Source organism: Dendropsophus ebraccatus, chromosome 2 (genome assembly GCF_027789765.1).
Source record: "Dendropsophus ebraccatus isolate aDenEbr1 chromosome 2, aDenEbr1.pat, whole genome shotgun sequence".
NCBI classification, from domain to species: domain Eukaryota; kingdom Metazoa; phylum Chordata; class Amphibia; order Anura; family Hylidae; genus Dendropsophus; species Dendropsophus ebraccatus.
Window position 1 is genome coordinate 128,590,079 of NC_091455.1, and position 25,764 is coordinate 128,615,842.

Below are 25,764 nucleotides of genomic sequence, written 5' to 3' on the forward strand. Positions count from 1 at the left end.
GCAGAAATCAGTAGTATAAGCGATTTTAAGAAACACTGTAATAGGTTTCATCAGCCAAAAAAGCCTCCTTCTGTACTCAAGAAGCAATCTCCCAGCCTCCCCTCCCCCCTGACTTCTTATCTGTGCATTATCAGGCAAACACGTCTTCATTACAGAGAAGCCAGTGAAGACGGGCTCAGCTCTCTCCATTGTAAGCCTATGAAGGGGGGAGGGGCTGGGGGAGATGAGGGAGCAGGAAGAGGTGACATGAAGGTCAGCTGTTTGTAGACTCTCTGGGCACCTAAAACGCTGGATTCTGGGGTCAGAAAGGTCAGTGCTTATCTATGAACTTACTGAGAGAAGATTGCAGGGTGTTGTGCTTTGCAGAAATCCTCCGTGCTCCTAACAGCCCATCCCCTCTCCATAGCCACATAATGGAGACAGAAATCCTGCTTTATCTGATGTGAGGGGGAAGGCTGGGAGATTGCTTTTTCAGTCCAGAAGGAAACTCTTTTAGTACATAAAACCTATTACAGAGTTTCTTAAAATCGCGTGTACTGTTGATATTTAATGTTTTCAGAAAAATGACCCTGAAATGACAGTTACGCTTTAAGGAATAATATATTTTTTTGTACCCTTTGGAAGAGAAATGTAAAAAAATATATACCATGTCCTACCCCTGCTAGGTTCATTGATTTCAGTAAACTGGCTGTAGTCTAAAAAGTGACTATGTTCTGAGTATATAGTTTTTTTTACAGTACTCCAAAGCACAGGAAGCTACACTTATGAGCCCCACAAAATACTATACATTTGGAAATAGACCAAACGTAGTTACTGCTAGACTACATTCACTTAAAGGGGTAGTGCAGCGGTAAAGAATTATAGACAGAATAACACACATTACAAAGTTATACAACTTTGTAATGTATGTTATGTCTGTGAATGGCCCCCTTCCCCTTGTTTCCCACCACCCCCACCCGTGTACCCGGAAGTGTGGTGCGCTATACATACCTGTCACGTGCCGACTCGTCTTCATTCTTCAGTCTGCGATGTCGTCTTCGGAAGGCTGGGCCGAATCCATCCGAGCGTCCTCAGTGCAGCTGCGATTGGCTGAGCACAGTTTGGCTCAGCCAATCGCGGCTGAGCAGCTGATGACGCGGCCACATCATCGGCTGCTCAGCCGCGATTGGCTGAGCACAGTTATGCTCAGCCAATCGCGGCTGAGCATCTGATGACGCTGAAGAGGGCGGCCGGCACTCAGGACGCCCGGAGGGATTCGGCCCGGCCGTCCGAAGACGAACATCGGAGACGAGTCGGCACGTGACAGGTATGTATAGCGCACCACACGTGCGGGTACACGGGTGGGGGTGGTGGGACACGGGGAAGAGGGCCATTCACAGACATAACATACATTACAAAGTTGTCTAACTTTGTAATGTGTGTTATTCTGTTAATAATTCTTTACCGCCGCACTACCCCTTTAATGGAAATCAATTGGCCTGGCATGAGTACTCCGTGGTATATGTCAGCAAACTATTTATGTAAAGCTATTTATGTATACTGCTAATATAGGCCGCTTTTTAGATGTGAACATAGTCTAACGTAGATACTTTGCTTTTGACAGATTTGCAATGGCAAATGAATCAAACCCATGCCCTTGTGACCTTGGAGATAAGTCTCAATATGGAGGAAAAGGCAGTGAAATACAAATTAAACACATAAAGGCTTATGTGTGCAAACCAGGATGCAGCACAGACAAAGCTGTTATTGTTGTTCAAGATATTTTTGGGTGGCAACTACCAAATACTCGATTTATTGCAGACCTACTTGCATCCCAAGGATATGTGTAAGTATTGATAGAGGGTTCTAGCACTATTTTTTTTGCGTAAGTGCGTAATTTTGGAGCTACTTGCAACTATTAGAAAATTGCTGAAATTATTCTTTTGAAATCTCATTATCACTCCCAATTAGCTGCAAAAACATTTAACTCTTAGGAACATGGCCAATTTCATCTTCAGGACACAGACCCAATAAAGCATGTGTGGCTTTATCCATCTCTGCTTTTAAAGCATAGAAAATACTTTTATTATTAACTGCAAAGAGTCAAAGACGCTTTTCTAAGCTCGTGATCTGCTGCAAGCTGAAATACTCCCACACTCCCCCTTTCCTGCTTGATTGTCATCTGGACGCTCAAACAGTCCTAAACAGACTCAGGTATAGGAGGGGGGGGGGTGTAAGGAGGTGTTACAGCATGATGCACTTTAGGAGCTCAGGAAAGCCTCTTTGACTCTTTGTACTATAGAATAAAATTTTCCTTCATTCTAGAAGCACAGACAGATATATGAAAGGTACCTTGTGTCTCCTTCTATCTAAGAGTGGCAGCAGTGTGGGATGTGAATTTCAGGTAGCACATTACCTTTAGGGTACGTTCACACGTACCTGAACAGCAGCGGATTTCTCACTGTGTATCCGCTGCAGATCCCTGCCCAGTAAACACTATGGGCAGACAAACTCACAACAGGATGCACATCCCGCTGCGAGTATGTCCGCAGCCTGCCCCTTTAACCCCCGGCTTGCTTCGGGGCTCCCAGTGTCCCCAGTCCCACTCAGCCAATCATTGGCGCAATGATTGGCCGAGTGGGACATACCAATAACCCCTGAAGCAAGCCGGAGCAGGGACCAGGTGAAGTATAGGCTCCGGCAGCTGGGGGTTAACGGGGCGGTCTGTGAACATACTCGCAGCGGGATGTGCATCCTGCTGCGAGTTTGTCTGCCCATAGAGTTTACTGGGCAGGGATCCGCAGCAGGTCTCGCTGCAAATTTGCAGCTTGAAATCCACTGTGGATCCAGTACGTGTGAACCTACCCTTAAAGGGAAACTGTCAGCAGGTTAGAAGTATATATATACTAGAAAATGTACCCGGCGCTGCCCTGGTATAAAGTGTCAGTGTGTTAATTAGATTTGTTCTAAGGTGCCCAGGAGGCCAAGCTAAAGGTATTGTTTCATCTGAGTTAATCAGTGGAATTAGTGTATACCTGTAGTGCATAGTTGGAGGGGTTCTGTATACCCACAATGTATAGTTTTTAGGGGTCTCGCATATCTGTAGTGCATAGTTGGGGGGGCTGTATACCTATAGTGTATAGTTGAGGGAGGTCCTGTATACCTGCAGTGTACAGTTGGTGAAGGTCCTGTATACCTGTACTGTATAGTTCGGGGGTCCTGTATACCTGTAGTATATAGTTGGTGCTGTATACCTGTAATGTATAGTTGGTGGAGGTCTTGTATACCTGTAGTTTATAGTTTGAGGGTCCTGGACACCTGTAGTGTATAATTGGTGGAGGTCTTGTATACCTGTAGTATATAGTTCGGGGGTCCTGTATACATGTAGTAAATAGTTTGAGGGTCCTGTATAACTATAGTATAGAGTTGGTGGAGGTCCTGTATACCTGTAGTGTATAGTTTGGGGTCCGATATACCTGTAGTATATAGCTGGTGGAGTTCCTGTATACCTGTAGTATATTTGGGGTCCTGTATACTTGTAGTATAGAGTTGGTGAAGGTGCTGTATACCTGTATTATAGAGTTGGTGTAGGTCCTGTATACCTGTAGTGTATGGTTTTGAGGTCCTGTATACCTGTAGTGTATAGTTTGGGGTCCTATATACCTGTAGTATATAGTTGGTGGAGTTCCTGTATACCTGTAGTGTATAGTTTTGGGGTCCTGTATACCTGTAGTGTATAGTTTGGGGTCCTGTATACCTGTAGTATATAGTTGGTGGAGGTCCTGTATACCTGAAGTATATAGTTGGTGGAGGTCCTGTATACCTGTAGTGTAAAGTTTGGGGTCCTGTATACCTGTAGTATATAGTTTTGTGGAGGTCCCGTGCACTTGTAGTGTATAGTTTTGGGGTCCTGTATACCTGTAGTGTCCTGTATACCTGCAGGGTTGTATTTACCCGTATGGCAGTGTTATTCAGTCACAGAGTGTCGGTATTGGTCATGTCTGGTATGGGGGTGTTATCCAGTCACAGTATGGCGGTATTGGTCAGGTCTGGTGTGGCGGTGTTATCCAGTCACGGTATGGTGGTATTGGTCAGGTCTGGTATAGCGGTGTTATCCAGTCACAGTATGGCAGTATTGGTCAGGTCTGATATGATGGTGTTATCCAGTCACAGTATGGTGGTATTGGTCAGGACTGGTGTGGCAGTGTTACCCAGTCACAGTTTGCCGGTATTGGTCAGGTCTGGTATGGCAGTGTTATCCAGTCACAGTATGGCAGTATTTGTCAGGTCTGGTATGACAGTGTTATCCAGCACAGTATGGCGGTATTGGTCAGGTCTGGTATGGCAGTGTTATCCAGTCACAGTATGGCGGTATTGGTCAGGTCTTATATGACAGTGTTATCCAGTCACAGTATGGCGGTATTGGTCAGGTCTGGTATGACAGTGTTATCCAGTCACAGTATGGGGGTATTGGTCAGGTCTGGTGTGGCAGTGTTATCCAGTCACAGTATGGCGGTATTGGTCAGGTCTGGTGTGGCAGTGTTATCCAGTCACAGTATGGCGCTATTGGTCAGGTCTGGTGTGGCGGTGTTACCCAGTCACAGTATGGCGGTATTGGTCAGGTCTGGTATGGAGGTGTTATCCAGTCACAGTATGGCGGTATTGGTCAGGTCTGGCAGTGTTATCCAGTCACAGTATGGCGGTATTTGTCAGGTCTGGTTTGACAGTGTTGTCCAGCACAGTATGGTGGTATTGGTCAGGTCTGGTGTAGCAGTGTTATCCAGTCACAGTTTGGTATACCTGTTGTACCCTGTATATACATGTACTGTATGGATGGAGTAGGGGGTCCTGTATATACATGTACTGTATAGATGGAGTAGGGGGTCCTGTATATACATGTTCTGTATAGATGGAGTAGGGGGCCCTGTATATACATGTACTGTATAGATGGAGTAGGGGGTCCTGTATATACATGTACTGTATAGATGGAGTAGGGGCTCCTGTATATACATGTACTGTATAGATGGAGTAGGGGTCCCTGTATATACATGTACTGTATAGATGGAGTAGGGGGTCCTGTATATATATGTACTGTATAGATGGAGTAGGGGGTCTACCAGTTATTACTGTGGATGTGAGGCAGCTTCCCTAGCAACCATTGCTCCCTGTGAAAATGAAAACAGTAATCCTATTGGTTGCTAAGGCTCCAACTGCCGTGTCTGCTGCAGCTAATTATATCAGCTGTGTTTGCAGTGAGGAGATTTTCCCATTCATCTCTATGGGGCGCCTCTCTTTCCTCTCCCCCTCGCCTCCTGTACATCTGGCGGGGACAGGACCTTCGCAATAACCTTCCCGGGCACCCAATGTATCTGTGTGCCAAATTTGGGGTCAAACGGTTCAGGCGTTTGGAAGTCTATAGAGGACAGACAGACAGACAGAAGGACAGACAGACAGACAGACAGACTTTGATTTTTATGATATAGATATGAAGATAAGTTTGTTACCTTGATGCTCAGAGCTATTTCCGTGATATTAAGAGTTTAATCCATGCGCAAATATGTTCTTTTGGTGCATTGAGGATGGGAATACCACCCCAGGGCGCTGCTATTCATAGCCCCGCCCCACCCCATCCATACCCCCACAACACAGAGAATGAAGGTAAGAAACCTCATCCTCAGCACCCTGTTCACTATAGGGAGATAGGGATATAGCATGTTTTTGTTCCAAATAAAAAATAGCAGCATTGAAACAAAAACATGCTGTGATAAGTAAATATACATAAAACAAGCTGGAGTGGTAGAAAGCAATTGACACAATCACTGTGTATGTGGATTGCGTTCTACCATGCAAGCTTGTTTTGTCTATATTTACTAATCACAGCATGTTTTTGTTCCAGTGTTGCTGTTTTTTGTTTCCAACAACAACAATGGAATGAAAACATGCTGTTATAAGTAAATATACTCAAAACAAGCTGACAGGGTAGAGAGCAATTGGCTTACACATCTATACAAAGTTAGCATACAGAAATTATATATAAATTATATATAATATAATATAAATTATATTATTTTAGGGAAATAAGAAAAATTTGGGTTTGTATGAACCAAACCCGAACTTAGTTTCAAAGTTCTATAAACCTGCCAAACTGAAATTTTGAAAAGTTTTCTTATCTTTAGTGGTCACACCAAATATTGATTTGATTTAGAGTTCTGTGCTGTTCTATTCTTTCAGTTAAGGCCCTATTCCACCAACAGATCTGACGAAAGATTATCTGCCAAAGATTTGAAGCCAAACCCAGGAACAGACTATAAACAGAGAACAGGTCATAAAGGAAAGACTGGATTTCTCCTCTTTTCAAATCCACTCCTGGGTTTAGCTCTAAATCTTTGGCAGATAATCTGTCGTCAGATCTGTTGGTGGAATAGGGCCTTTAGCATTTTGTTAATTGATAAAAAAACGATTAACACTTTGAAAACATTCTTACTGCAGTATTGCTTTCCACATCTGCCTAAAACTTTTGCCCAGTACTGTACATTCACAAAGAGTAACAGTGTTTACACATGAATTTGGTATGAACTTTGATATGCCTTTACATGTTTACAGCTTTTAAAGGGAAACTGACAGCAGGTTAGTAGACTTTAAAGGGGTAGTGCGGAGCTAAAAAATTATTCACAGAATAACACACATTACAAAGTGTAATGACTGGAGTAGTGGATCCACTGGACCGTCACCAGCGATGGCGTAAACCGCACCAGGGAGCGGAGTCTAAGGGACCGCTGGTCTTCACCAGAGCCCACCGCAAGGCGGGATGGACTTGCTGCGGCAGGCGACCCCCAGGTCGCTACCCCTGGATTGGCTTGCCAGTGACGGGGGACGAGGTGTAGCAGGAACAGTGGGGCTATAGGCCGACCCGTTAACCCCCCGCCGGAGACTATACATCACCTGGTCCCGACTATACATCATCTGGTCCTTCGCTGATTCCCGGCACGTCCCGCTCAGCCCCACCGCAGCACTGATTGGGTGAACGGGCCGTGAAGACGTTGGGAGCCCCGTAGCCGGGATTAGCTGGTGTATAGTCTCCGGCGGCCGGGGAGTTAACGGGGCTAACGATGTACATCCCTGCTGCGAGTTTGTCTGCCATTGAGTACACATGGCCGGGATCCTCAGCGAGTCTTGCTGCGAATACGCAGCCAGAATCTCGCTGCGGATACAGCAAGTGTGTTTGTACCATTAAAAAAGATCAAACTCTCATTCTCTCCACTACCAGAGGTGGCAGAGAGCATGGGGTAATGATCAGGGACTAGCCGATGTGGTCCTGGAACAAGTGATTAGCTGTATATACTATATACCACTGATCACTTGTTCCAAATGCTGCCGGCACTTTTTGTCCCCTGTCACCAAAAATCATTGGTAACAGGATAAAAAGTGCCCCGGATTACCTGTAACCACCGAGCATTACCTGTAACCACCCCAGATTACCTGTAACCACCCCGCATTACCTGTAACCACTCCGCATTACCTGTAACCACCCCAGATTACCTGTAACCACTCCGCATTACCTGTAACCACCCCAGATTATTCATAACCACTCCAGTTTACCTGTAACCGCTCAGATTACCCGTAACCACCCTAGATAGCTAGTTAACACTCCCAGATTGCCTGTAACCACCCCAGATTGCCACAGGCTACCCATAACCACTACAGATTGCCCGTAACCACCCCAGATTGCCCGTAACCACCCCAGATTGCCCATACCCACCCCAGGTTGCCTGTCACTCCTCCCCCAGATTGACCATCACCACCCCAGTTTGCCTGTGACCCCCCCCAGATTGCCTGTCACCAACTCAGATAGCCAGTAAACACCCCCAGATTGTCCATTACCACCCCATATAGCCAGTAAACACCCCTAGATAGTCGGTAAACACCCCCAGATTGTCCGTTACCACCCCAGATAGCCAGTAAACACCCCCAGATAGCCAGTAAACACCCCTAGATAGCCAGTAAACACCCCCAGATTGCCCGTAACCACCCCAGATTGCCCGTAACCACCCCAGATTGCCCGTAACCACCCCAGATTGCCCGTAACCAACCCAGATTGCCAGTAAACACCCCCAGATTGCCCATAAACACCCCAGATTGCCACAGACTGCTCGTACCACCCCAAATTGGCGTCACCACCCCAGATAGCAAGTAAACACTCCCAGGTTGCCCGTCACCACCCCAGATTACCTGTAATCAAATTTTTTTTAAATTTTTTTAGCAACTGCGCTATTCTAATAACTGATACTAGCTGCGGTTTTGCACCAGCAAAATTACCCTCCTTCCCTTCTGAGCCCTGCTGCGTGTCCATACAGTGGTTTATGCCCACATATGAGGTACAGTTGTACTCAGTAGAACCTGCTGAACGAACATATTATTTCAAAATTTCTATTTTCCATTTTTTCCGGCCTAATTGTGAATACTTTCCTCCAGCCCCTGTAGGGTTAAAATGCTTATTATACCCCTAGATTAATTCCTTAGGGTGTGTAGTTTCCAAAATGGGGTCATTTATGGGGGTTTCAAGTATACAAGCCTCCTAAACTCAAAAAAAAGTGGTCCCTAAAAAAATTAGTTTTGGAAATTTCATGAAAAATTGATAATTTGCTGATACATTTCTAAGCCCCGTAACACCCAAGAAAAGTAAAATATGTTTACGAAATTATGCCAGAATAAAGAGGACATATTGGTAATGTGACCTAGTAACTAATTATATTTAAAATATTTTATTAGATTTTAAAACATAACATTATACCAGAATATTGTTGAGGACGCAGCTCAAACAAAAGCTCGAAACCGAGCTAACAGACAGTAACAGAAATAAGCTCCAAACGGAGCGAACAAACAACAAAGCATGTCCAACAAAGCAGTTCTATATCACTAAAGTCCCAGCTATCTCGTCGTCTCGTCTCTTACAACAGTTAATGGTACATAAGTGTTGACTCAGGAGGGAAGGGGATGGAGAAGGAGGATAGAGGGAGGAGGAAAGAGGATGGGGAGGGGGAAGGGGGGAAGGAGCACCAAAGTACATTACAATACAGAAACATACAACTTTTATCCATCCTTAGCATATTTCCTCAGGATACTGACAATTTATTGTAGGTCAGCCACTTAGCCCATTTGTTTATAAACACCTTATTCGCTGAGGCTGTGTGGCCTCCTAACATATGTTCCAACATACAGTTCCGCTGAACAATGCTGGAAATCTCAGCTACAGTAGGTAATGTGGTCGTCTTCCAACATTGAGCCACTTTAGATCGTGCCACCACCAGAATATGAAATAACACAGTCTTATCTGCCATTGGGAGATCCCCCAGTCCTAGGGACAGCAGTACCAGACCTGGATCCCACAGAGGGTGATAACCCAATACATGCCGCACCAAACCCTTAACTTGATGCCAGAACCCCACTATTTTGCTACATGACCACCAAACATGCAGTAATGATCCTGTTTCCGCCTGACATCTCCAGCACACCGGGGAAGTACCAGGATACATCCTAGAAAGCCGGTATGGGGTAAGATACCACCTGTAGGTGATTTTCCTAGAGGCCTCTAGGTGATTCACGCATCTGGAGAGTTTACCAGGTAGAGCAAAGGTCTGAGCCCACTCCTCTCTTGGGTATTGGCGATCTAAATCCAGTTCCCATTTCAGTATGAATGATGTAGGCTGATCACTCAAGTCAATCAAGTGTCTATATGCCATTGAGATGCCCTTGGCGGTCTTTTTAGAGTTATAGAAATATGCTTCATACAAGGTGCATGGCTGTGGTTCGTTCATTGTTAGAGAGCCTGCAAAATGGCGGATCTGAAGGTATCTAAAGAACTCTTTATGAGGCACTTGAAAGACCTGAGCAAAGTGGGAGAAGGGGAACATCTGCCCGTCTACATCATACATCTGCCCCAATATGGTAACCCCTGCCTGCATCCACAATCTAAAATCAGCATCAGGGATCCAATGTTGTATCACCGCTAATGGGAGGTTATATAGTCTACATGGAAGAATGTTCTTCGCGGTGAGGGCCGCCCTCCACATATGTAGGGTCGCCTTAATCGTTGGTGAACGGCCACCTAAGTCCCTTACTGTAGTGGAGCTGGGAAGTTCTGCTTCCCACAAGGCTTCTCTTAAGGAGTTGCGGCCTAGTATATGTTTCTCAATCTGCACCCATTGTTTAGATTCATCTCCAATAGCCCATGATTTTGCCTGATCTAGGATTGCAGCCTGGTAGTAATGCTTCACCGACGGGCATCCCAACCCTCCCTGCGCTACGGGCAGACACAGAATGGTATGTTTGACCCTAGCGCGCTGACCTTTCCAAACAAAAGCATTAATAAGCCTCTGCAATCGGGAGAGGGTTCTGTGTGGGAAAATAATCGGAAGATTGCGAAAATAATATAACATTTTGGGTAGGACCATCATTTTAGCAGCCGCTATACGCCCCACCCATGAGATAGGGAGCTTAGCATAAGTGTCCAGATCTTTTGATACTGTGGAGAGAAGTACTCCACAGTTGGCTGTTAGGATATTGGTGAGAGGGTAGGTTAACAGGATACCCAAGTATGGGAGTTGGCCATTAGTCCACTGAAATGGGTATAGGGTACTCAGACTAGCTCGCATTTGGGCAGATATACCCATGCTTAAGACTAAGGATTTTGAAGCATTAACCTTATAAAAGCTAACGCGCCCAAACTCCTCCAGGATATCGGCTACAGCCCTCAACGATTGTACCGGAGATGCCAAGCTTAGGATCACGTCGTCGGCAAACAGACCGATCCGATGGTCCACTGTAGCAATTGGGATACCCTCAATGTTGTTATCCAAGCGAACAAGTTGAGCCAGGGGCTCCATTACCATAGTAAAAATCAGGGGCGATAATGGACACCCCTGGCGAGTGCCATTAGTGATCTTAAATTCCCTAGACAACACGCCAGAGGTGTAGACCCTCGCTGTGGGCAAGGTGTATAGAGCCATGATAGCCCTCAAGATCTCCCCCGTAAACCCAAAGGTTACCAACACTCTTTCCAGGTAACCCCAATGTACCCTGTCGAACGCCTTCTCCGCATCCAAGGTGAGGAGCAGAGAAGGCGTTCGACGGGCCTCAGCTACTGCTATAATATTCAAAAACCTCCTGGTGCCATCTAGGGATTGTCTACCTTTAGTGAAGCCCACCTGATCACGATGTATGATAGTAGGCAATATGTCCACAAGGCGCGTGGCCAAGATTTTAGAGTATAGCTTTATATCCGTGTTCAGCAAAGATATAGGGCGAAAATTAGCCGGCTTGTCTGGGGACTTACCAGGCTTGGGAATCGTTATGATCAATGCTTGGAGCATTTCTTTGGGGATGCGTCCTGTGGCCACAAATTCATTAAAGGTTCTAGACAAATAAGGGGCCACAAGCTTTCCATACCGTTTAAAAATTTCACTTGGTAGGCCATCTGGGCCAGGCGCCTTGTTGGACTTCGTATGTTTAAGAACCATCAACACCTCCTGATCTGTGATAGGGCGGACCAAGGTTTCTAGCTGTAAGGGCGAGATGCTGGGCAGCTTACATTTGTTCAAAAACTCCGTTATGTGGGCGTTAGTGGGCTGTACCGTGGCGCTATTATTTTGCAAATTGTATAAGTCCTCATAATAGTGTGCTAGTTCATTCGCTATACCCTCAGGGTCTACTATACGAGTGTCATCGGATTTAGTGATAAAGGGTATTCGTGCTTTCGCGCTTCTGTGCTTCAACAATCTGGCTAAGAATGAGCCCGCCTTGTTGCTTTGAGAGTAATATGACATTTTCAATCTCTTAAGGGCCAGCTCATACCTATACAGATTTAACTCATGTAGTCTATTAGTCAGCATGGAGATTCTATGAGTGGTGTCCAAGGAGTGGACCCTCTTATTCCTTCTATGCAGTTCTGCTAATGTAGATTGTATCTGAAGCATCTCGCTGGTCCTTGCCCTTTTCTCATGCGACGTCTGCTTTATGAGATGCCCCCTTGCTACCGCTTTAAAGGCACACCATAAAGTTGTGTCGCTAACTAGGGTGTTGTCATTGTGGGCAAAGTATTCCTGAAACTCTATCAGAGTAGCCGGAGCATACTTAGGATGGTGCAGTATGTAGTTCTGTAATCTCCAGGGGGTATTGCGTGAGGTAGAAAAATGTTCCTGCACTACTATGGATATAGGCGAGTGGTCGGACCAACTAATGGTCCCAATTTTGGAAGACAAGATCCGAGAAATAAGGAACCTGTCCACCAAAAAATAGTCTAATCTCGTGTAGATTTTATGTGCATGTGAGTAATATGAATAATCAGATTCGCCCGGATGTTGTATCCGCCAAATATCATAAAGTGCATTGTTATGAATCGTAAGTGTAAATGGAGACATAGATGTCCGCTGGGATGGGGCAGTGGAGTCAACATCCGGCCACAGCACTTTGTTGTAGTCCCCTACAACTATGAGAGACCCCTTCTTGATTGAGTTCAATACTCTCAAGAAGTGTCTCAGAAACTTATGCTGCTTAGTGTTGGGACCGTATATTGATGCCAACGTGTACTGGGAGTCATTTATGGTGCACACTAAGATCACAAAACGGCCCTTGCTATCAGTGTTCTCCTGATGCAGGGTAAAGGCTATGGTGTCTTTAATTAGTATAGAGACCCCTCCTTTTTTCTGTATTGCAGGTGCCGAGAAAATGTGTGGGAATTTTTTGTGTTTCAATCTAAATATGTCATCACCATTCAGGTGCGTCTCCTGAGCACAAAATATGTCTGATTTAGAGGTAAGCGCCTCCTTCCAAACCATTGATCGCTTGTATGGGGAATTGAGCCCCTTAACGTTCATGGATGTTATTGTGAATACCATAATAACGGTTTGAAAGAAGTGCTTAGTCCAACATCCAACATCTCATACCTGAGCACACTTACATCTAAGAGGCGCTCGAGAAAACATAAAAGTGACGGTGCAAGGACATGACAGAATATGTACAGGGACATGCATACAAACTGAGAAAAACAAAACAAAAAACAAAACCAACAGAAGAATACAAGTTTGTGTCTAGCAGGTATAACACCTGCTCGTAGGGGATCGGGTGCAATCACCAGATTTGCGTGTGCCATCATCGGCTTCGCTGGAGGCTGCACACTAGCCAAGAGCACAGGTAGGATAAGAATAGATCCAAAAAGAAAAACCTAAGAAATGATCCATCAGCACCAGGAGGTGACAACGGTCATGGAAGCACTAAGTTAGTTGGTACGCCGTTTGTTGCGTGATACCGTGGCCCATTCCGCCGGAACAGCCGGTGAGCCGGTCCTCTTGGCCGAGGAAGGTCGAGGGGAAGGAGGTTGTAGTTGCCACTCCTCACATAACTTCAGGGCCACTTCAGGCGTGTTAGCCACCACCATTTGCCCATTCTTTACAATGAGGAGCTTCACCGGAAAACCCCACCGGTATTGGACTGCATTGGCGCGGAGAGTGGCTGTGCTAGCACCAAAGGCACGTCTGCGGGCCAGCGTGACTGCGGATAAATCCGCATAAACGGAAATATTACGGAACCTTTCTGGGAGGGAAGGTGCATTCCTCATCACATACATCAGCTCCTCCTTAACGTGGAAGAAGTGGATCCGCATAATAATATCCCTCGGTAGTTCAGGAGCAAGTCCCCTCGGCTTCGGGAGACGGTGGACCCTATCCACTATCAGGTCTGTTTGAGAGGCCCGCGGTAGCAGACAGGAGAGGAAATCCACCACGAACTCCTGTAGCATATCAGGTCTGACCGCTTCTGGGACCCCCCTAAGGCGGACATTGTTCCGGCGCGACCGGTCCTCAATGTCCGCCATTTTGAGCTTTATTGCTTCTATGTCCGCTTCCATCTCAGTGGTTATGTCCACATGGTCATTGTGGGCTTCAGTGAGCTCCGCCATTTTAGTCTCTATATGGGACGTGCGGTCGCTAAGACCCACCATGTCTGATTGTATGTTATCTATGAGTTTTTGAATGGTGGACTGAAAGGACATCTTCAGATCGGATAGCAGTATACGCATGGTAGCCTCTGATATGGGTGCATTACCCTGCACAGTGTTCGATCGCCCTTCCATAACATCAGCCATGGCATGCATGGGCTGTGTTTTCCAGGACAAAGGTGTAGGTGGCAGAGAGGGAGCGTCCATATCTAAGAGATTAGCAGTGGTAATGTTAGGCAGTTCCGCCAGCGACATCTGGAGTTGTAATGGCGAACCTCCCATGTCTCCGTCATGCTGGGAAGACTGTGAGGCGCTGCTGACAGGCGATGCCGCAAGTGCCAGGAGCGGTGCGGGGCTACCAAGGCTGTCGCCTACCTCTCTGGGTTTGCCGTGATCCACCGCGGCCTTGCTCGAGGTTGTAGGCGATGATGAACGGGCCCGGGAGGAAGCGCCATGGCTTTGCTTCCTCTGGCGGTCGGCGCCATCTTGGGACTTTTCTGCAGCGCTGAAAAAACGGGCCAGCTTCAGCGCTGCGGGCTTCTTCTTCCCTCTAGCCATACCAAAGCAGTAGGATAATCAGTCAGGAACAAATCTGTGCAATTTGGCCAAGTGTGCCCGCCGCTAAGTGCCGCTTTTGCCGATAGCAGGCAGGAGCTCAGGTCTCACACGTCTTCTCCCATGCAGCTCAGGCCACGCCCCCCGACCTAGTAACTAATTAATGTGATACGACTTTTTTTTTTTTAGAAGCGGAGAATTTCAAAGTTTGTAAAGTGCAAATTTTTCATGATATTTTTATGTTTTTCACAAAAAAACACAAAAGATCGTGACCAAATTTTGCCACTAATATAAAGTACCATATGTTACAAAAAAACTATCTCAGAATCGCTAGCATATGTTAAAGCATCACTGAGCTATAAGCGCATAAAGTGAGACAGGTCAGATTTTGAAAAATGAGCCTGGTCATTAAGGCTCAAATAGGCTTGGTCGCTAAGCGGTTAAACCCCCGCAGCGCGTGGCTGCATGTGAGGCTTCCGGCTTCTGTTGGTCCCTATGAGTCAATCAGTGATGCCATGCACTGATTGGCTGATGGTGACCGATGGGACCCGAGAACCTCACATGCAGCCGTGGCGCCGAGTAGGTAATTTATGCTCCGGGGGGGGGGGGGGGGGGAGGGGGGGGGTTTAAAGGGGCCGGCTTACATACTCGCAGAGGAATGAAAATTCTGCTGCTGGTATGTAACCCCATTTAGCTTCACACTACATGGATTCGCAGCGGATTCCGCTGCAAACTGGCAGTGTGAAATTCGCTGCACATCCGGTCCTAACTCTGGCTGAGGCAAATCCCCTGTACATTGCTGGGGAGACAAGCTGGAGACAAGCTCTGGAGATTCTCCTATTCATTTCTATGGGGCAGTCTTCCCCATCCCCCTCCCTTCCTGTACATCTGGCAAGGACGGGACCTTCGCTCTAACCTTCCCGGGCACCCTATGTATCTGCCTGCCAAATTTGGTGTCAAACGGTTCAGGCATTCGGAAGTCTATAGAGGACAGACGGATGGATAGACATTTATTTTTATTTTATAGACTAGAAAATTTACCCGGCGCTGCCCGGGTATAAAGTGTCAGTGTGTTAATTAGATTTATTCTAAGGTGCCCAGGAGGCCAATCTATGTCCTTGTTTTTTTTGTTTAAGGGGAAATTGCCAGAAGCCCTATATGCCCCTATATACCTGACAGTTCTGCACTGTTTATGTAAATTGTAGCTTATGCACATTAGAAATAAACTAAAAACTTCAAACATCCGTCCTGTATACTTGTAGTGTATAGTTGGGGGGTGGAGGGGCTGTATACCTGTATTGTATAGTTAAGGGGGGTACTGTATACCTGTAGTGTGTAGTTGGGGGGGGCTGTATACCTGTAGTGTATAGTTGAGGGAGGTCCTGTATACCAGTAGTGTAAAATTGGGGGGGGGCTGTATACCTGTACTGTATAGTTGGGGGTCCTGTATACCTATAATATATAGTTGGTGAAGGTGCTGTATACCTGTAATGTTTAGTTGGTGGTGGTCTTCTATACCTGTAGTTTATAGTTTGAGGGTCCTGGATACTTGTAGTGTATAGTTGGTGGAGGTCTTGTATACCTGTAGTATATAGTTCGGGGGTCCTGTATACCTGTAGTGTATAGTTTGGGGGTCCTGTGTACCTGTAGTTTATACTTGGTAGAGGTCTTGTATACCTGTAGTGTAAAGTTTGGGGGTCCTGTATACCTATAGTATAAAGTTGGTGGAGGTGCTGTATACCTGTAGTGTATAGTTGGTGGAGGTCTTGTATACCTGTAGTATATAGTTCGGGGGTCCTGTATACCTGTAGTGTATAGTTTGGGGGTCCTGTGTACCTGTAGTTTATACTTGGTAGAGGTCTTGTATACCTGTAGTGTAAAGTTTGGGGGTCCTGTATACCTATAGTATAAAGTTGGTGGAGGTGCTGTATACCTGTAGTGTATAGTTTAGGGTCCTATATACCTGTAGTATATAGTTGATGGAGGTCCTGTATACCTGTAGTGTACAGTTTGGAATCCTTTAAACCTGTAGTATAGAGTCGGTGGGGGTGCTGTATACCTGTAGTATATAGTTGATGGAGGTCCTGTATACATGTAGTGTATAGTTTTGGGGTCCTGTATACCTGTAGTGTATAGTTGGTGGAGGTCCTGTATACCTATAAAGTATAGTTTTGGGGTCCTGTATACCTGTAGTGTAAAGTTTGGGGTCCTGTATACCTGTAGTATATAGTTGGTGGAGGTTCTGTATACCTGTAGTGTATAGTTTGGGGTCCTGTATACCTGTAGTATAGAGTTGTTGGAGGTGCTGTATACCTGTAGTATAGAGTTGGTGGAGATCTTGTATACCTGAAGTATATAGTTCGGGGGTCATGTATACCTGTAGTGTATAGTTTGAGGGTCCTGTATACCTGTAGTATATAGTTGGTGGAGTTCCTGTATACCTGTAGTGTATAGTTTTGGGGTCCTGTATACCTGTAGTGTATAGTTTGGGGTCCTGTATACCTGTAGTATAGAGTTGGTGGGGGTGCTGTATACCTGTAGTGTATAGTTTGATGTCCTGTATACCTGTAGTATATAGTTGATGGAGGTCCTGTATACCTGTAGTGTATACTTTTGGGGTCCTGTATACCTGTAGTGTATAGTTGACGGAGGTCTTGTATACCTGTAGTGTATACTTTTGGGGTCCTGTATACCTGTAGTATATAGTTGATGGAGGTCCTGTATACCTGTAGTGTATAGTTTTGGGGTCCTGTATACCTGTAGTGTATAGTTGGTGGAGGTCCTGTATACCTGTAGTGTATAGTTTTGGGGTCCTGTATACCTGTAGTATATACACTCACCGGCCACTTTATAAGGTACACCATGCTAGTAACGGGTTGGACCCCCTTTTGCCTTCAGAACTGCCTCAATTCTTCGTGGCATAGATTCAACAAGGTGCTGGAAGCATTCCTCAGATTTTGGTCCATATTGACATGATGGCATCACACAGTTGCCGCAGATTTGTCGGCTGCACATCCATGATGCGAATCTCCCGTTCCACCACATCCCAAAGATGCTCTATTGGATTGAGATCTGGTGACTGTGGAGGCCATTTGAGTACAGTGAACTCATTGTCATGTTCAAGAAACCAGTCTGAGATTATTCTAGCTTTATGACATGGCGCATTATCCTGCTGAAAGTAGCCATCAGATGTTGGGTACCTTGTGGTCATAAAGGGATGGACATGGTCAGCAACAATACTCAGGTAGGCTGTGGCGTTGCAACGATGCTTAATTGGTACCAAGGGGCCCAAAGAGTGCCAAGAAAATATTCCCCACACCATGACACCACCACCACCAGCCTGAAGCGTTGATACAAGGCAGGATGGATCCATGCTTTCATGTTGTCAACGCCAAATTCTGACCCTACCATCCGAAGGTCGCAGCAGAAATTGAGACTCATCAAACCAGGCAACGTTTTTCCAATCTTCTACTGTCCAATTTCGATGAGCTTATGCAAATTGTAGCCTCAGTTTCCTGTTCTTAGCTGAAAGGAGTGGCACCCGGTGTGGTCTTCTGCTGCTGTAGCCCATCTGCCTCAAAGTTGGACGTACTGTGCGTTCAGAGATGCACTTCTGCCTACCTTGGTTGTAACGGTTGGCTATTTGAGTCACTGTTGCCTTTCTATCAGCTCGAACCAGTCTGCCCATTCTCCTCTGACCTCTGGCATCAACAAGACATTTCCGCCCATAGAACTGCCGCTCACTGGATGTTTTTTCTTTTTCGGACCATTCTCTGTAAACCCTAGAGATGGTTGTGCGTGAAAATCCCAGTAGATCAGCAGTTTCTGAAATACTCAGACCAGCCCTTCTGGCACCAACAACCATGCCACGTTCAAAGGCACTCAAATCACCTTTCTTCCCCATACTGATGCTCGGTTTGAACTGCAGGAGATTGTCTTGACCATGTCTACATGCCTAAATGCACTGAGTTGCCGCCATGTGATTGGCTGATTAGAAATTAAGTGGTAACGTGCAGTTGGACAGGTGTACCTAATAAAGTGGCCGGTGAGTGTAGTTGATGGAGGTCCTGTATACCTGTAGTGTAGTTTGGAATCCTTTAAACCTGTAGTATAGAGTCGGTGGGGGTGCTGTATACCTGTAGTATATAGTTGATGGAGGTCCTGTATACCTGTAGTGTATTTTTGGGGTCCTGTATACCTGTTGTGTATAGTTGGTGGAGGTCCTGTATACCTATAGTGTATAGTTTTGGGGTCCTGTATACCTGTAGTGTAAAGTTTGGGGTCCTGTATACCTGTAGTATATAGTTGGTGGAGGTCCTGTATACCTGTAGTGTATAGTTTTAGGGTCCTGTATACCTGTAGTGTATAGTTTGGGGTCCTGTATACCTGTAGTATAGAGTTGGTGGAGGTGCTGTATACCTGTAGTATAGAGTTGGTGGAGATTTTGTATACCTGAAGTTTATAATTCGGGGGTCCTGTATACCTGTAGTATTCAGTTGGTGGAGTTCCTGTATACCTGTAGTGTATAGTTTTGGGGTCCTGTATACCTGTAGTGTATAGTTTGGGGTCCTGTATACCTGTAGTATAGAGTTGGTGGGGGTGCTGTATACCTGTAGTGTATAGTTTTGGGTTCCTGTATACCTGTAGTGTATAGTTTGGTGTCCTGTATACCTGTAGTATATAGTTGATGGAGGTCCTGTATACCTGTAGTGTATACTTTTGGGGTCCTGTATACCTGTACTGTATAGTTGGTGGAGGTCTTTTGGGGTCCTGTATACCTGTAGTGTATAGTTGGTGGAGGTCCTGTATACCTGTAGTGTATACTTTTAGGGTCCTGTATACCTGTAGTGTTCTGTAGTATATACTTCGGGGGTCCTGTATACCTGTAGTGTATAGTTTGGGGTCCTGTATACCTGTAGTATATAGTCGGTGGAGGTCCTGTATACCTGTAGTGTATAGTTTTAGGGTCCTGTATACCTGTAGTGTATAGTTTGGGGTCCTGTTTACCTGTAGTATTGAGTTGGTGGGGGTCCTGTATACCTGTAGTAGAGAGTTGGTGGAGGTCCTGTATACCTGTAGTGTATAGTTTGGGGTCCTGTATACCTGTAGTGTCCTGTATACCTGCAGGGTCGTATTTACTATCAGGCACTCGTGGTCTGCCTAGGGCAGCACCTTGCATGGGGGCAGCACCAGGGAGCAGGGGGAAGAAAACAACTTTTTAATTTTTTTTTTTTTTTTCTAGTCTTCCACCTCCTGTTCAGACTTGCCAGAAAATCTAGTGTCTTTTCGAAAGGGGGTATGGTAGTATTGGTCAGGTCTGGTGTGGCAGTGTTATCCAGTCACGGTATGGTGGTATTGGTCAGGTCTGGTATGGCAGTGTCATCCAGTCACAGTGTGTCGGTATTGGTCAGGTCTGGTATGGCGGTGTTATCCAGTCACAGTATCGCGGTATTGGTCAGGTCTGGCGTGGCGGTGTTATCCAGTCACAGTATGGCGGTATTGGTCAGGTCTGGTGTGGCAGTGTTATCCAGTCACAGTGTGGCGGTATTGGTCAGGTGTGTTATGGCAGTGTTATCCAGTCACAGTGCGGCGGTATTGGTCAGGTCTGGTATGGCAGTGTTAACAAGTCACAGTGTGGCGGTATTGGTCAGGTCTGATATGGTGGTGTTAAATGTGACCTCTAGAGCTATTAACTACCAATCTATCATGATGCTAATTGGTGAGTGAAGATGGGGTGTCCTCAGGTTTAGTGCTTAGGGCAGCAGCAGCTGGTAATACTGCCCTGTATACATGTACTGTATAGATGGAGTAGGGGGTCTACCAGTTATTTCTGTGGATGTTGTGAGGCAGCTGACCCTAGCAACCACAGCTCCCTGTGAAAATGAAAGTAGTAATCCTATTGGTTGCTAAGGCTCCAAACTGCCATTTACTGCTGGGCAGAGCTGCAGCTAATTATATCACCTGTGTGTGCAGTGTGGAGATTTTCCCATTCATTTCTATAGGGCGGTCTTCCGCATTCCCCTCCTCTCCTGTACATCTGGCAAGGACGGGACCTTCGCTCTAACTTTCCCGGGCACCCAATGTATCTGTGGGCCAAATTTGGGGTCAAACGGTTCCAGGCGTTTGGAAGTCTATATGGGACAGATAGACAGACAGACAGAATTTCATTTTTATGATATAGATTTACCACATGTCTACATGTCAGCTGTTTTTGTCCATGCTTCTTTATACAGTAGATATGCAAGCTCCAGTAGACTATGTACAAGAAAATGCTTATTTTATCATTCCAGTATTTATTGATTTGTTTTTCTAATGTTTTTGTAGAACAATTTGCCCAGATTTTTTTGTTGGACAAGAGGCTTGGAATCCTTCAAACGACTGGAATACCTTCAATGATTGGTTACAGACTCGTCAAGCAACAAAAGTTGACCGGTACTAAGTGAATAAGGATATAGCTTTCTTTCTAAGGGCCCTATTACACCAACAGATTATCTGACAGATTTTTTTGAGCCAAAGCCAGGAATGGACTATAAACAGAGAATAGGCAACAAAAGGAAAGACTGAGGTTTCTGCTCTTTTCAAATCCATTCTTGGCTTTGGCTTAAAAAAATCTGTCAGATAATCTGTTGGTGTAATAGGGCCCTTACGGTCCGTTTACACAGAGGGATTTATCTGACAGATTTTTGAAGCCAAAGGCAGTAACAGACTATAACCAGGGAATAGATCATACAGGAAATGCATATTTTTCCTCTTTTCAAATCCATTCCTGGCTTTGGCTTCCAAAATCTGTCAGATAAACCTGTCTGTGTCAACACACCATAAAGCAAAATCTTGTAGCACTCCAAAGATCCGTGATTGTGGCTTGCAGATGTGCTTCCCGCAAACATAGACCATTCACTTGCAAAAAGGATTTAGTGTATGGAGCCTGAACCGTGTCATTTATGGTTGTGTGCACTGGCCCAAAGACTTTAATGTGTCCTATACAGTCTGTACATTTGGATTCAAAATTGTGGACTGCAAATTAAGTATGCAGGGATGAGGCCTCAGGATCTTTCTTAAAGGGCAACTCCGGACAAAAACAAAATTAGACAAGCAAAGCAAAGTTAGACAGATTCCTAATATACACCAGTTATGGAAAATGCACATATATTGCTATTTCCTTCAATTTAGGCAGGCTTCAATTTCTCTTTAAAAAACTCCAGGGAGCGCAGTATATGTAGACTTATTTTACATATGTTATATATCATTTATTTATTACATGTAAAAAATAACAGGGCCATTCCTGCGCTTTCTGCACAAAATTCAGCTACACAGTGTCTTGAGCAGCCCCCCCCCCCCCCCAAGTCGCCCCACACCCTGATAGGAGCCTGTAGTGCTATGCACTAGCTTCCAGAACACCCCTGGCCGCCCAATCGCATAAGAAGTACCAGCCCCATCCTGTGCAGCTGGCTGAATGCTCCTCTATGGAGAGGCAGCGGTGACTGCGATAGAGAAGTGTTCACCCCACTGTACGGGACGGGGCTGGTACTCCCCCTGCAGTATTTGAGATCAGCCCCGTCCTGTGCAGCGGGGTGAACGCTTCTCTATCATGGTCCCCGCTGCTTCTCTCCCTCCAAACCTGATCAATTACTGCAGCGGGAGAGAGGCAGCAGGGACTGCGACTGAGGAGTGTTTAGCCCGCTGCACAGGACTGGGCTGTTTGGGTAGCTGAATTTTGTGCAGGAATGGCCCTGTTATTTTTTACATCTAATATATATATACTACACCCCTGCTGGACCCTGTAGGTACATACACTGGGGTTGAGACGTCACATTTTTTTTTAGAGAAATTGAAGCCTATCTGAACTACTAAATTGAGGATAATAGTACTATATGTGCATTTCCCATAATTAGTGTATATTAGGAATTTGTCTAACTTTGCTTATAAAATAACAAATTAAAAAATAGATGTTGGCCAGAGTTCTCCTTTAAGGCCTCATCCTGATGTTTCAATGAGACGTTGTTATTGTTGTAATTTATCTATGTATCTATCTTTATAATTTATATACAATCAAAATTATTCAATCATCATTGCAAATCATTCTGTCTGAATACCATACTTTGTTTACATAGCTTTTCTTTATATTTTACTGTTTTTACAAATAAATATTAAAGGGGTAGTGCGGCGCTAAACAATTATTCACTAAATAACACACATTACAAAGTTATACAACTTTGTAATGTATGTTATGTCAGTGAATGGCCCCCTTCCCCGTGTTTCCCCCCCAACCCACGCTAGACCCGGAAGTGTGGTGTTCTATACTCACCTGATCCGTGTCAACCCCCCTCCGCCATCTTGTGACAATGATGTAATCTTATAGAGCACTACATTTCCGGATCTAGCGTGGGTGGGGGGGGAAACACGGGAAAGGGGGCCATTCACCAACATAACATACATTACAAAGTTGTATAACTTTGTAATGTGTGTTATTTAGTGAATAATTAGTGTGTTATTGTGAATTTTTTTCAAATTTTTCCATCAAGCTGTTTGGGGCCTCATTTTTTGCACCATGATTTACAGTTTTTATTGGTATTGTTGTAGATTGGGATTTTTTTCTGATACATATTGTTTCTGGAAACAATATTGTTATATTATAAATGTATATTTTTATTTTTACACTTTTTAAGTCCCCCTAGAGGACTAAAGTAACCATCAGATTGCTTATACCAGTCCATGCTATGCCATTGCATAGCATTCAGCAGTGACATCGGCGCTCTGCTACCAGAGTGTGCCTAAGGGCAGGCTCTAGGAGCAAATTGTCAACTGGACAGCATGGAGGTAAGCAAAACCCTGTAATTTTCCACCATTAGGCTATGTTCACATAATGTATGTTTTGTATAAATCACGGCCGTTTTTACAGTTTGCAACAACGCCCGTGATTTATACAAAACATATATTGCATTTCAATGAATGGAATCCTGTTCAAAGCGTATACATATAGTATACGCTGCGACCGGGATTCCATCTGGCCACACGAAAAACTGACATGTCAGTTTTCTGCAGCGCTATTCATTGACATGTCAGTTTTCTGCAGAGCTATTCATTGACTTGTCAGTTTTCTGCAGCCGCTATTCATTGACATGTCAGTTTTCTGCAGCCGCTATTCATTGAATAGCTGCCGCAGCAGACGTGTCAGTTCACACAATGGTGCAGCCGCATCCGAATTTACCAGAAATGAAGATCATCAGGCCGGTACTGCAGTACCAGCCTGGATGATCTTCAGTAACACCGGCCGTTCTGTGACCTGGCCAGGTCACAGAACGGCCGGTGTTATACCTTGCGTGAACCCGGCCTTATTCTGCACTTACTATCCCATAATGACAAAGTGAAAACCGAATTTTAGAAATCTTTCCTAATTTATTAATATTGAAAAATAAAAAGATTGTATTGATATAAGTCTTCAGACCTTTGGCAGTGATTACCTTGCCCAGTCTATTAGGGTATGATGCAACAGGGTTTGCAGTCTCCCATCAGCAACCTTGTGGACCTGCCATGTAGAGAAGCTTGTGAGGCCCAGTCAAGTATTCCACTACCTTATCTGCTATCTTTGTCAGCCCTCTAGAGTTTGATTGGAGTGGCAGTGTGCATACACGACTACTGCTTTATTCAAACAAGGGTATGCAGGACTCCTGTTCTTGTGGGTACCAGCAGTTAGACCCCCACCAAGCACTTATCACCTATTATATAGATTCCTCAGGCGTCTTTCTCATTTTTTTCTCCCTCTAAGTAACTGAATCCGCCAGATTTTATCCACGCAAATTCCGTAGTATGAACTCGCTCTAATAGAGAATGTTTGGAGTGGCAGCACACATGCATGTACAGGAACTCAATTTGGATGGGAGACACACGTCCAAATGGCTCACTATTTTCTACTACACTTTTGTCCCCAGGTCTGAAGCACTGAGGGCACTGTTTATTTGTTTTTGTTTGATGCACGGATGTCCGGGTCAAATTAGTGCAATGTTCCCCTCGCCTTCTAAGAGCCATAGCGGTTTTATTTTTCCACCTACAGGGCTGGTTGGGGTGTCCATGTACCATGATCTCTTGTTTTTATTGGTATCATATTGGTGTAAGGGAAAAATTTTGATAGCTTTTTATTATTTTTTCTATTATATCATTTAAAAAAATCAGCAATCCCAGTGTTTTTTCCATTTACGCCATTCATTGGGAACAATAATGTTATATTTTAATAGATCGAATGTTTCCACACACTACGATATATAATGGGGGAGATTTATAAAAGGGTGTAAATATACACCTGGTGTAAACTGCCCACAGCAACCAATCACAGCTCAGCTTTCAGGTCTGGTAGGATAAAAGAGGAGCTGTGATTGGTTGCTGTGGGCAGTTTACACCAGGTGTATATTTACACCTTTTCATATATCTCCCCCATTATGTTTATTTATTTTACATATTTAGATATTTATAATGGCAAGGGGGTATATTAAACTTTTATTGTGGGGGAAGTTATATAAGGGTTTTTTCAAAAACTTTTAAAAACTTTTTTTTATTACACATTTTTTAAAACACTTTTATTTTACTGTAAAACATGCAATCATTAGATTGCATACACTGAAATATGATGTGCCATTCCATAGCATAGATCAGTGTTATCGGCGATCTACGCATAGAGCCTGACTGAGAGGGCTGCGGGGGTCCGGATTAGTCAGTGACAGGTGCATAGTGACTTATAGGTTGTTGTTGTTTTTTGTTTTTTTTGTGAAAATGACAATTTGGAAAAAGAAAACATCATTTTCACAATTAACACAGAAAGATTTATCTACAGATTTTTGAAGCCAAAGCCAGGAACAGACTATAAACAGAGAGCAGATCATAAAGCAAAGACCGAGTTTTCTTCTCTTTTCAAATCCATTCCTGGCCTTGGCTTCAAAAATATGTCAGATAAATCTGTCTGTATATATATATATATATATATATATATATATATATATATATATATAGTAGTTGTCTTGCTATATATCCTGTCTGGATGAATTATAAATATTTTAAATATTATTATTATTATTCCTTTTATTTATTTGTTACAGGGAGGCTGAAGTTGTTTTCAACTATCTTAAAAAAGAATGTCATGTGACAAAAATTGGAGTTGTTGGATTTTGCTGGGGTGGTATTGTCACTCATCATCTAATGTTAAAGTATCCTGAGCTAAAAGCTGGGGTTTCTTTTTATGGTAAGTGTCA

At 44.6% G+C, this 25,764-nt stretch overlaps 1 protein-coding gene across 2 annotated transcripts in view; it reads left to right on the forward strand.

Moving 5' to 3' along the window:
* Window positions 1-25,764, forward strand: part of LOC138783515 (carboxymethylenebutenolidase homolog) — a 49,104-nt gene that overhangs the window by 4,331 nt on the left and 19,009 nt on the right. For both annotated transcript variants that reach the window (XM_069958308.1, XM_069958309.1), the window contains exons 2-4: window positions 1,604-1,825; window positions 20,849-20,956; window positions 25,612-25,754. In XM_069958308.1, coding sequence (XP_069814409.1) covers window positions 1,611-1,825; window positions 20,849-20,956; window positions 25,612-25,754 — 466 coding nt within the window. In that variant the 5' untranslated portion in view covers window positions 1,604-1,610. The remainder of the gene's footprint in view (window positions 1-1,603; window positions 1,826-20,848; window positions 20,957-25,611; window positions 25,755-25,764) is intronic.